This window comes from Artemia franciscana, chromosome 10 (genome assembly GCF_032884065.1).
Source record: "Artemia franciscana chromosome 10, ASM3288406v1, whole genome shotgun sequence".
Lineage (NCBI taxonomy): Eukaryota > Metazoa > Arthropoda > Branchiopoda > Anostraca > Artemiidae > Artemia > Artemia franciscana.
The window spans coordinates 6,040,411-6,053,404 of NC_088872.1; the positions used below are offsets into that span (position 1 = coordinate 6,040,411).

Here is a 12,994-nt window from a genome sequence, read left to right on the forward strand (position 1 = left end):
AAATAATTTTAAAAAAAAAGTAAAAAGAATTTGACATGTTAATTTTTTCCAACCTCATTGTGATAGCACAATCCTGAAATAATATTTCGATAGCCCAAAGAAGGTAGGATTTTTAATTTCCCCTCTTTGTTATTATTAAATGAAGACTTTTGCCTCCCAGTTGGCTTTTGTGGTAATATGAGCAGATTTCCTTAATAAATCTAAATCTAATTAAATAATTTTGAGCAGTATGCGTCATCAGTAAAATCCAACAGAGATCACAAAAAGTAACTAATAGTTTGTTTCTAACTTGTTTGCAAAAAAGACAGTCTTAACAACTAAAACCTTTTTATAATTCAACTATTAAAAACCAAATACCAAACAAAAACTTTTGTCCTGACGCCAACCAGAGCGAGCAGTCCCCATCCCAAATCTGCCACTACGTTAGGGGGACGTGCACCCCCACCTGAATCTGCCTCTGTTACTACACTGTAAACTATGTTTAAGAATCACATATTATGTTCTCAATCTATTGCTGCTTTACTATCCTGCCATCTAACAAGAAAAATAATTGAAATAGTTTGAATAGAAACTTGCCTTTTCAGATAGAAAAAATTATTGTACCAAAATGGCTAGTTTTTGGAAATTGTCTTTCATGAAATAAGATTTATTTCATGCCAAGTAGCGGTTTAATGGCTGAAAAATTCCAGCTATCATTAAACTCAGATTGTGGTAATAGTATAAGTAATTACAAATTTAAACCCTTATAGCTGACTCTATGGTAGATAAGTCTATCCTATTTCACCATATCAGGCTAGGAAGTACACTTTGAAATTAAAGCAGTGCTTCAAGGTGGTTTTCGAGGTGAAATTCTAGTTGATTGACTTCTTGCTATCTCAGAAAGGGGTTAGGTTAGGAAAGTGAAACTTTCAGGGATGGGTCTACATGCTAAAGTATGTCACAAGAAGGTATTTTGAAGTACCTACCTCCACTCCTTCTCCCTCTAGAGTGCCCTGACCTTTGATGACCTTCAAAAATGTGTGTGTTATAAAAGTAAAACCTTGCAAAATAGAGCTTCTGCTTGAATTGCAACAAAAATTGTTCTCAGCTTCACAACTTTACTCAATCCTAATTTATAAGGTTTTAAAGATATGCAAATACATTTCCTAAATTTTGAGAAAAAACACTGATATGGCTCAGAATTCTACACAAATAACAGGAATTACATTTTCAGAACCAAAGGCAGAGAAAAAGCAAGTGGTAACTGAAAATTAAGGTAAAATGTTGTTTTGTCAAAATTTCAATAGGTATAGACCTGTCATGTAGGCGAATTTCAGGGCTCTTTAGAGGGAGAAGGAGTGGAGGTGGGTACTTTAAAAGGTCAACATTGGTATTACCTGAACAATTGTTTTGGGTCATGAGACTATTGTTAATAGATACATTTTGACTTTTGGAACATCTTTTATCTCTTGCAAAACTACCACATTGATAAAATTCTAGTTAATTGACTTCTTGCCATCTCAGAAAGGGTTTAGGTTAGGAAAATAAAACTTTCAGGGATGGGTCTACAGGCTAAAGTATGTCTTGGGAAGGTATTTTAAAGTACCCACCTCTGCTTCTTCTCCCTCTAGAGGGCCCTGAAATTTGCCTACATGACAGGTCTATACCTATTGAAATTTTGACAAAACAATATTTTACCTTAATTTTCAGTTACTAGTTGCCTTTTCTCTGCCTTTAGTTCTGAAAATGCAATTCTTGTTATTTGAGTTGAATTTTGAGCCATATCAATGTTTTTTTTTTCAGAATTTAGGAAATGTATTTGCATATCTTTAAAACCTTATAAAATGGAATTGAGCAAAGTTATGAAGCTGAAAACAATTTTGTTGTACTTCAATTAAGCAGAAGATCTATTTTGCAAGGTTTCACTTTTATAACACACATATTTTTAAAGGTCATCAAAGGTCAGGACCCTCTAGAGGGAGAAGGAGTGGAGATAGTTGCTTCAAAATACCTTCCTGGGATATACTTTAGCCTGTAGATTCATCCCTGAAAGTTTCATTTTCCTAACATAAACCCTTTCTGAGATAGCAAGAAGTCAATTAACTAGAATTTTTACCTTAATTTACCTTAATTATCTTAATTTACCTTAATTTTCAGTTACTAGTTGCCTTTTCTCTGCCTTTAGTTCTGAAAATGCAATTCTTGTTATTTGAGTTGAATTTTGAGCCATATCAATGTTTTTTTTTCAGAATTTAGGAAATGTATTTGCATATCTTTAAAACCTTATAAAATGGAATTGAGCAAAGTTATGAAGCTGAAAACAATTTTGTTGTACTTCAATTAAGCAGAAGATCTATTTTGCAAGGTTTCACTTTTATAACACACATATTTTTAAAGGTCATCAAAGGTCAGGACCCTCTAGAGGGAGAAGGAGTGGAGATAGTTGCTTCAAAATACCTTCCTGGGATATACTTTAGCCTGTAGATTCATCCCTGAAAGTTTCATTTTCCTAACGTAAACCCTTTCTGAGATAGCAAGAAGTCAATTAACTAGAATTTTACCCTACAACAAACTCACCATTATGGAGTTATTATATATTTGCACATTAGTGGGGGGGGGGGCTAAGCATGACATATATTAAATACAGCAATGGTTAGTTTACATATTTAATGTATACTATGCTTTCCCCTAATGTGTAAATATATAGCCCAAATTTGTTTCTAAACTATTACAGATTTGCAATTTCAAATATCCAATCAACAAAAATGGAAATGATTACAATTCTATATATGTAAATACAAGAATATTTGGGCCAGAATAACTCCATAGTGGTGAGTTTGCAGTAGTTTTGCAACAGAGAAAAGATGTTCAAAAGTCAAAATGCATCTATTAACAACAGTTTCATGACCCAAAACAATTGTTCAGGTAATACCAACATTGACCCTTTAAAATACCTTCCTGGGATATACTTTAGCCTGTAGACCCATCCCTGAAAGTTTCATTTTCCTAACCTAACCCCTTTCTGAGATAGCAAGAAGTCACTCAACTAGAATTTACCTAAAATTCTAGTGTAGCTACTTTTTGCCATCTTGGAAATGGGTTAGCTTAAGGAAATGAAACAATATGGGATGGATCTATGTACTAAAGTTTGTCCTTGCAAGGTAGGCATATTTGTAGTATCTCAACTCTTTCTCCCTCTGGAGGGTCCTGAACCTCAATGGCCTTCAAAAATCTTTGTGCTATAAGAGTGAAACCTTGAAAATTAGATTTTCTGCTTAAGTGAAGTACACAAACTATTTTCAGCTTCACAACTTTGTTCATTCCCAATTTATTAGGATTCAAACCATCCTAAATGAAAGTCTGAGTAAAATGAATTAACTTTTAGAGGTTTTGTGAGTTCAGGGTGCTAGAATAGGTTTGAAAATAAATGTTAAGAGGACTAAGTTGTTAATGGTATGAATAAATGATGATGAAAAGATGACAAAAAGATTGATCAGGTGGACATCTTCACTTACCTTGGTAGTGTTATTAGTAAAGACAGTGAGAGCAGTGAAGATGTAAAAAGTAGAATAGCCAAGGCTCATCCAAGAAGTTTAGAGGTATAGAAAGATAAGTCTGCAAACCAAGATTAGAATATTGGAAGCTACAGTGGTGACAGTGGTCAAATATGGCTCTGAAAGGCAGATGAAATTTTACTAGATCTTTTCCAGAGAAATTGCCTATGGATTGTTCTGGGTACCCAGCTGAATAACCATATTTCAAAGGGTAGGCTGTAAAAAAAAAGTTTGGTTCAATCCTGCTTTCTAGTGCTATAATAGAATAGAATATGATTTATTGGCAAAAATAATGCACAAGCTAGCATAAGCATGTCAGAACAATTACAATGATAAAACAGATGTTAAGGGATGAACATAATTGCAAAGTTAAATCAATTATTAAAATGCAAAATTAAATAGGGAACATAAGAGTTGTATGATAGCCCATGACTATGTGTGGCCCCAAAATGAAATTAGCCTCAATAGTCCTGCAGGGTTGGCTAGCATGTACTTGTTAAGCATTTGCTAAGCTCTAACAATGCAACATATATTTGGAATCAGTGTTGAACAGAGAATTGGCCCTTCAGGGAGTGTGAACTCAACTGGGAAGCTATTGATCAGTGCACTGCATCTTGTCACTAAAGAATTTTGAATGCAGCTTAAATCATCAACACTGGAGCTCCACAAGGAGACATCCTTAGATTGCTCCAATCTGCAGTTTAAGGTTTTGAATTGTAGGTTTACTATTCTCTTGTTATCATAGTGTTTAGTTCTGAAGAGGTCATGCAAAAAAAATTTTTATTGGCATAATATTTTGAAAAAACTAAGGGAACCAATATATCCTCTATATCTAAACGAAAAAGTCCTAGACGAGAGGTTTTATTCTATCTTGGAAAGTAGTTAAGTTGTGTGAAACTTTCAGAGGCTAAGTTATAACATGGGCATTTTGAAGTATCTGTCTCTGCCCTCTTCCTCCTTTAAAGGGCCCTGAGTTTTGATGAACTAGGATAAGCTTTCTGATATAAACATGAAACTCAAAAATAGATATGCAACATAAATGAGGAGCAAAAGAAGTGCTTTAAGCATCATATGTTTGCTAAATTGTGATTTATGCAAAAAGTTTGAACAAAATGTGTTCTGAGTTAGAAAAGAAACATGATATAGCTTAGAAAAATTATCTACAAAATTCATTGCAATTCACCTCAAGTCACTCAATGCTTTGTAATGAGGCTTTTGAAATCTAAGAGTTGAAGAAACATAGACTTCCAGTAAAATTAAGGAAAAACAGATACTTGTCTTCTATCGAATTTCCTAAGCCTTAGAAATTGGGCAGGAATAGTCATAAGAGCTTAAGAACAGCTTCCCAGGAGATAACCCATGCTCTTAGTCCATTCCTGGAAGTTTTGTTCTTGTAGCTCAACTACTATCATAGGTAGTAAAAAGCTCCTCCAACTTAAACAATGTGCCAATGTAAATTACACAACCTAAAGCTGTGTTTGGAAGCTCTGCTTAGGTGTAGTGGGTTCAAACCTACTTGTTGTAAGGTCTTCCTGCTCAAAGAATGGCAATCATCAAGTTAAGTGTATAAATGGAACTGGCATGGCTTTTTTTCAGTAATGCTAACTTTAGTTGGTTCTTTGCTGAGATCAGTTGTTTTGGAAAATCACTTTTTTGGCTGCTGTTTTCTCAGTATTCACTAGACTTATGGAATAACTCTGATTATTTTAGCCCCACTAAAAAATCTAAAGAGGAGTAGCAAAAACTTACTCCAAAAAGGAACAGTGGTATCATGTTGTAAAAATTCCAGGGGATGTTAGTTGGCATGGAAAAAGTGGGGTAGCATGGTAGGAGTGATACTTGGCAGTTTTCATCTAAATGTTAATGGTACTTCAGAAAACTGTTGGCATTTCTAACTGCAAGCTGTGCTAATTTACATTTGTTACTGTTCTGCTAATTTACATTTGTTACTGTTCTGCTAATTTACATTTGTTACTGTTCTGCAAATTTTACATATAAAAATATTTTTTCTCAAAACAAAGCTGTCCAAACATAAGTTGTGCTGCAAAAGTATCAGCAGCTTTTGGAATTTCTCACATTCTGCTACTTGCAGCTTTGGAACTTTTTCTATACATGGGTGTCAGTAAAATATATTTTTTCAAACATAGGGGGGAGGGAAATTTGTCATTCTTTCAGTTTTTAATAAAATACCAAAAATGGCATTTTTCAATCAAAATACACCCCAAAAAATTATCTAAAAATCTAGGGAGGGGGTAATTACCCCCCCCCCCTCCAATTAATGCCCCTGAATGAGAATTAAAACTTAAAAACTAAATCAGACTAGTAAGAATACTTATTAGTGACTGAGGTAGTTTGCCTGCAAGCTCTGTAGGTTTTCAAAAAAAATCACCTGGTGTTTATAAACACCTGCGAATTCTCAGTTTTTATTCCACAAAGGCAGATAAAATAAGAGTCATGTTTTGAGGCACAGGGTTTTTTAGCAGGTTTGAAGAAAAATCATTTTCAGATTCTCTGTGTTCAGCCTACAGAAACTTTAAAGCGTTTCCATCTATGGGTTCCAAGAGTGTTGCATGCAACTTCTTCAGAAATATAACCTTTTAAGAATAGAATGGTTGAATATTGGTGCTGAAAGACTGAAACACAAGCATTCAAAATGATAGTCTACAAAACTTGTGTCCAACACTGTGTTGGATGTGGGGTGGTTTTAAAACGAGGGGGTAAAACTTGAGACGCTGGTTTTTGTCATTTCTGAATTCAGTTGAGTTAGGAGGAGATGAGTTTCAGGAATGAAGTGAGAACCTAAATTGTGTAGTGTGAATGTATGTTCAAGCTTTTATCACTACTCCTCCCATGTTTCTAAGGCTCAGAAAATTTTGTTTTCAAAGTGCATGTTTAATTTTGGTTTGAGTCTTCTTTTCTGTGATTCAAGATTTTTATAATGGTTCCAACAATATGAGAAGGATTTAAGCCATATTGGGGTTTTATTTTCAAATTTAAGATACTTTTTTCCAAATCATCTAAAAATTTATAAATATAGGGTTAAAGCAATTTTTTTTTGTTTGCTGAAAGACCTTCCTGGAGCATAATTTAGTTCTTGAAATGATTCCTGAAAATTTCATTTACCTAACTGCTTTTCCAACATGGCAAAAAAAAAAATCCATCTTCTAGAATTTTTCTAAAAAAAAATCTAGAAAATTTTACTAAAAAAACTAGGAAATTAAAACTAAAAAAGAAAACACTTCTGAGCACCTATTTAAACAGAATAGCTATTTAAATACTGTTTAAACATGGATACAATTCAATGGAAAATCAACTATACATCCCCTATGCTTTTGGATTCTTAACAAGAGTTGTCCATTTTCACCAAAATATCAGACACTTTTTTTTTTTTTTTTTTTTTTTTTTTTTTTTTTTTTTTTTTTTTTTTTTTTTTTTTTTTTTTTTTTTTTTTTTTTTTTAGCAATATAAGTATTCAGGAACCAAAGGGGAAGATAAAAAAAATTGCAATATTGAAAGGATTGTCTCCATATAACAAGGTGTTCAGTCATATTAAAAAACTTCAAAACTGGTTTAATCAAAAATATATGACACACAAACATTGGATAGCAGAGCCTTCCTATACCTTATTGGGTATAGGCAGTATTCCATAGGATATGCCTGTAGATATGCTATCTATTAAACTGAATACATTTTTTCTGTCACAAATGTCCAATCTTCAGTGGAGACTAAAGTTGTTTCCAGGTAAAAAGAGAAACAAAGTAATTGCAGTTTTTGACACTATTTTGGTTTTTATTGTTATGTTTTTTTTTCTTTTTTTAGATTTGAAGAATGTCGTCAACAAGACCATCAAGCATCATGCTTGATACAAGTGATATGGATTCCCCAAGATCATCAGAAGAAGCAAGGAGTTTCACCTCCATGGTGGCCCCAAGAGGAGCTCAAAATAGCCCTTCCTCTTCTATTTCATTGCATGATTATGACTTACAGCAGAGTAATCTAACGCTTCTGAAAGCAGAGTTAAAGGCAAGAAAACTTGGCCTTCTATTTTTTATGTTTCCATATTAATAGAAGCTGGTTGGGATAAAAAGAAATAAGTTCAAGTAGCAAAAATGTTGGTAGAGCCATGAAATTAAAAAAAAAATTACCACAAGTCTCAAATTTGAACCAATAGTAGCATCGAATTCTGATTATTTTTTTTTGTAAATAAGCATAATTTATCTAACATTTCTCTTCAATTTCTTTATAATCCTCAGTGGATGAAGGGTTTCATGTAGAATGAAACCATAAATTTCATAGATACACTAATTTTTCCTACAGGCTTAGCCATTTGTCTGTTATTAAGTTGAAGTTTTTCTTGCTTTGTTAGATTTTTCTTACTTAGATTTTTAATACAGAGTGAAAGCATATAATTCCACACATGAAATAAGTTTGAGTGACAATATGTTTACCCATGTGTGTGTTATTCAGTTTATAATTAGCAGGCATGTGTACATGTAACCAGAAAATAGAATATTTATAAGGAATAGTTTTACTGAGTCAACCGAATTGTTTTAGAGCAGTGATTCCCAATGTTGACTGGGCTCCAACCAATCTAACAAAAATATCTAATGTTGGGACCCATGTATTTGCTGTCTTACACAAAATAGGGCATAAATTGTTAATGCTCAGATTCCATAGTGGCAGTGGCAAGTACTGGAACTTATTAGTAGTGGAGAAAGAAATTACCAGTGTTACCAATATGAGTGAAAGACCGTTGAAATAAGAAACACGACTTAAATAATTTTTTTGCTACTTACATAACTATACCACCAAGTTTTTTTTTACAAAGTTATTTCAATTGGAAGGATGCATTTTTTTTCTGATTTTTCTTCATTACGGTTTCAGCATTAACTTCAACTTTGATTACTGTTAATCGTAATGAGTTTGATATATCTAGTTTATTTTGTGTGCTTAGTTTTAGTGTAAACCATAGCTGAAAATCCGACCTCAATGGTCAATACTACCTTATGTGAGGTAGTAAAGAGGAGGAAGGCTTTTAGGATCAAAGAATTTTAGCGGCGTCGGAAAAATCGCCACGATTTTACCGACATCTTTTTTTTCAAGTGAGGCTACTGATAAGCTCTCAAATATTATCTACTGTACATTCCAAAAATCACAACAAAATTAAACAATGTTTGCACAAAAAATAATCTGTATGTAGTTCTCACTTATAATTTTAAAATCACAAAATTCTTAAACTGCGGTAAAGATAAAACCCCAGTTACTCTCCAAAGAGGGGTTTGTCAAATTCTATGCGATTGTGGCTACTACTACGTTGGCCGGACCCATCAGAATGTAGAAAAACGTCTACACTAGCATAAAGAAGACATAGACAAAGCATTAATTTCTAATAGTTCTAATAACTCCTTTGATTCTGCTCTAGCCTGGCATATATTTTATAATCCCTCCCACACAATACTTTTTGAAAAATCTTCTCTCATTAGTGCTGATTTGGGTATAAAACAGGTGGTTCAGGAATCAATCGAAATTAGTTTCAAAATAAATAATAATATTTCTTTAAATAGGAACTTTGGAGAGTATTTACTAAATTCTTTATGCTCAAATTTAATTAAAAATGATCTAAAGAAGTATTTTACTAAACCAATTTATAATCGTAGTGAACTAGTTACAAAAAGGCCTTTGAGGCAAGCTGCCAAAAAAGCAAGATTAGCTTTGAAAACTTGTATTTAATTATTTTTGTTCTGTTTGGTCTGAATGAATTTATCGTCTCACATCATTTTTATTTATCATTCCTGATTGAACTTCGTTGAAGTAAATGCTAGGGCTGTTTTAAAAAGTTTTTAAAAAAAATTTTTAGTTTTAATTTTCACATTTTAATGTGAGTTCTTATATATATATATATATATATATATATATATATATATATATATATATATATATATATATATATATATATATATATATATATATATATATATCATGAAAAGAGAAATCACCAATGCAACAGCACAAACACAAAAAAAAAAAAAAAAAAAAAAAAAGAGACAGAAGGAGAAAAGGAAGACTGTTTTCCTAAATTAGTGATTAATATAGACCAGCACTTGAATGAGGCCTTAACCCTACTCATCCATACAATCACATAGGTCAAACAGCATAGCCATACACAATCAACCATAAAGAATAATCCATGGACAGGCAGTCATGTCGTCAATAAGTATAAGTCGTCATTTACCAAACAATAGAAAAAATAATAAAGACAAATAATTCAGAGGTACAACCCAACACAAGGGTTCATCAGGAGAATACACTGGCCTATATAGGGTTTCGCCACTTTAAATTCTCTACCCCAGCCAATTGTTGTGGCTACCACAGAATATCCATGGCATCCCCGTGTCAGGTATCACCCCCAAAATACATGCCTAAGAAAGAAAAAAAAACAGCGAATGTGAAACAACCAAGTAACACCAAAACACGCTTATCCTGTTAATATATCCCTCTTTTTAGCAACAATAGGTAAACTAAATATAATAAATTTTACCAAATCACAAATATTAACACATTGCAAAAAACCTGAATGAACTAAATAATTAGTTCATAAACATATATATATATATATATATATATATATATATATATATATATATATATATATATATATATATATATATATATATATATTTATATATATATATATATATATATATATATATATATATATATATATATATATATATATATACATGTATATATATATATATATATATATATATATATATATATATATATATATATATATATATATATATATATATATATATATATATATATATATATATATATATATATATATCTATTCTGGTGTTGTGCTGTAGACGTCCCTTGGACATAGGGTCGAAATATCCACTGAATGAATTCCACTGTTTTGGAAAAAATTTCGCTATTGTTTCTAAGTTGTTTTTTGTTTGATTTAGAATGCAACCATGCTTAACTCCTGATTTAACATGAAACCAGCTACTAACCTTATTTCCTACCTCAACCGCATCAATGCTAGTTATCGGATATCCATTTTTGCAGTGGGAGCTTGTAACCTAGTAAGAGATGGTCACGTCCCATAGTACAAAATAAAATAGCCCATAATCCGGCTAGCTGTGGTAGCCAGCAATCTAATAAGAGACGATCATGTCCAATCCTAAGAAATGTGATAGACCATAACTCCTAAAAATAATGTTAGATCATAACAAGAAGCACACTATTAGAACCGCCTTGTCCTAAACCCCTATATAGGAAACTTACCGTCCCTTGGCTTGAATTACGTAACTGAAATATTCGATTTTTTCCTATTCTACAGCTATCGGGATACTGGACCATCATAGAGAGATGTTTAAGGACTAATTTCACATGAAATTGCTACATTTGCATGCTTTTGTAATTAACAAAAATCATAATCTTCCGTGAAGAATTCAGATAAAGTCATAAATACCAAAAAACTCTTTTTCTTTTAACTGTCGATTCAGTTACTGTTGGCTAGAGTTTATTCCTTACAGGATTTTTTTTATAAATGTTTTTTATAATGTTTTTTTTTTACGTATTTTGGACTGTATTTTTTTTAATGTTTATTCTTAAATAACAGAAGAGACGAACAAGTTAATTGCTCCACAATTGTATGGAATGATTTTTCAACGGTCATTGTCATGTCGTAGACACCACAATCTCAATGGTATATTTGTATTCTAAATTGCCACAGTACGGTGGGGGAAGGGCTCTCTTTTGACACTGAAAGATTTCAAAGATTTCGTCCTACAACCAAAAAGAATATCAGAGATATACTTTTTGGTAATGGATACCCCATTCCTTTTGTCAATAAGATAATTAACCGTAGACTAAAAATACATTTTCGTAAAATCGAAGAAGATATTTCACAATGTGAGGCTACTGATAAGCCCTCAAATGTTGTCCATCTTCCGTATATCCCAAAAATCACAACAAAATTAAAAAATATTTACACAAAAAATAATCTGTATGTAGTTTTTACTAATAATTTTAAAATTATTGATTTCTTAAATTTCGGTAAAGATAAGTTCCAAGTTACTCGCCAAAGAGGGGTCAATCAAATACCTTGTGACTGTGGAAATTACTATGTTGGCAGGTTCCATCATAATCTAGAAAAACGGCTTTCAAAGGTTCGGTCCATTACCAAAAAGAATGTCAGAGATATTCTTTTTGGTAATGGATACCCCATTCCTTTTGTCAATATGATAATTAACCATAGACTGAAAAGATATTCTTGTAAAATCGAAGAAGATATTTCACAATGTGAGGCTACTGATAAGCCCTCAAATGTTGTCCATCTTCCGTATATCCCAAAAATCACAACAAAATTAAAAAATATTTACACAAAAAATAATCTGTATATAGTTTTTACTAATAATTTTAAAATCATTGATTTCTTAAATTCCGGTAAAGATAAGTTCCCAGTTACTCGCCAAAGAGGGGTCTATCAAATACCTTGTGACTGTGGAAATTACTATGTTGGCAGATTCCATCAGAATCTAGAAAAACGGGTTTCAAAGATTTGGTCCATTGCCAAAAAGAATATCAGAGATATTCTTTTTGGTAATGGATACCCCATTCCTTTTGTCAATAAGATAATTAACCGTAGACTAAAAAGATATTCTCGTAAAATCGAAGAAGATATTTCACAATGTGAGGCTACTGATAAGCCCTCAAATGTTATCCATCTTCCATATATCCCAAAAATCACAACAAAATTAAAAAAATATTTGCACAAAAAATAATCTGTATGTAGTTTTTACTAATAATTTTAAAATCATTAATTTCTTAAATTCCGGTAAAAATAAGACTCTACAACCAGTATTTCATAATTTTTGCAATCTAGTTGTAGGGATTATGCTAATTTCCCTGTACATTTCAGTATTTTTCCCTGTATTTTGATTACCTTATAGACTCCTGATTCCCTATTCCTCAAAAAGCTATAATGGCATCATTCTGAAATAGACATATGCTAAAAAGTATTGGTGTGAAAGTACCTAGCTGAACTTATGAATAGTACAATGTACATGGATATATCAAAGAAACGAACGATAATTGTAAAAAAATGTGCGAGAAAATCAAGTTTAATCTATAGATGGTCAAGTTCTCATTAACAGTTTGTATCTTTACATGGCCTGGCTCTTGTAAAATCCCTTGGCTATTATGTTTTTCTATTCTTCAGTAAAGTGACCGGTTCCCATTTGGTTCTCAACACCGCACAAGGATACTACCAGAAAGTTTTGTGGGGAAGAAGGGGTAATGGATCGGTGTGATAATAATAGATTAAAGCACTTCAAATGTTTTGAAAAGCAAGATATCCTCATTAAAATAGAAATTACTTGATTTTAAACAGATCTAAACAAGAGAACAAAGAGGATATATATATATATATATATATATATATATATATA

General features: G+C 32.0%; 1 protein-coding gene across 3 annotated transcripts in view; it reads left to right on the forward strand.

Annotated features, from left to right (window-relative positions):
* The first annotated feature begins 582 nt into the window (after nt 1-582).
* The window catches only part of LOC136031703 (disks large homolog 5-like), a 157,601-nt gene continuing 145,189 nt past the window's right edge, over nt 583-12,994 (forward strand). For 2 of the 3 annotated variants that reach the window (XM_065711398.1, XM_065711400.1), the window contains exons 1-2: nt 583-711; nt 7,353-7,556. In XM_065711398.1, the coding sequence (XP_065567470.1) occupies nt 7,362-7,556 (195 nt within the window). In that variant the 5' untranslated portion in view covers nt 583-711; nt 7,353-7,361. Of the gene's footprint in view, nt 724-7,352; nt 7,557-12,994 lie in introns of all 3 variants that reach the window. The other variant, XM_065711399.1, reaches the window with a different exon arrangement.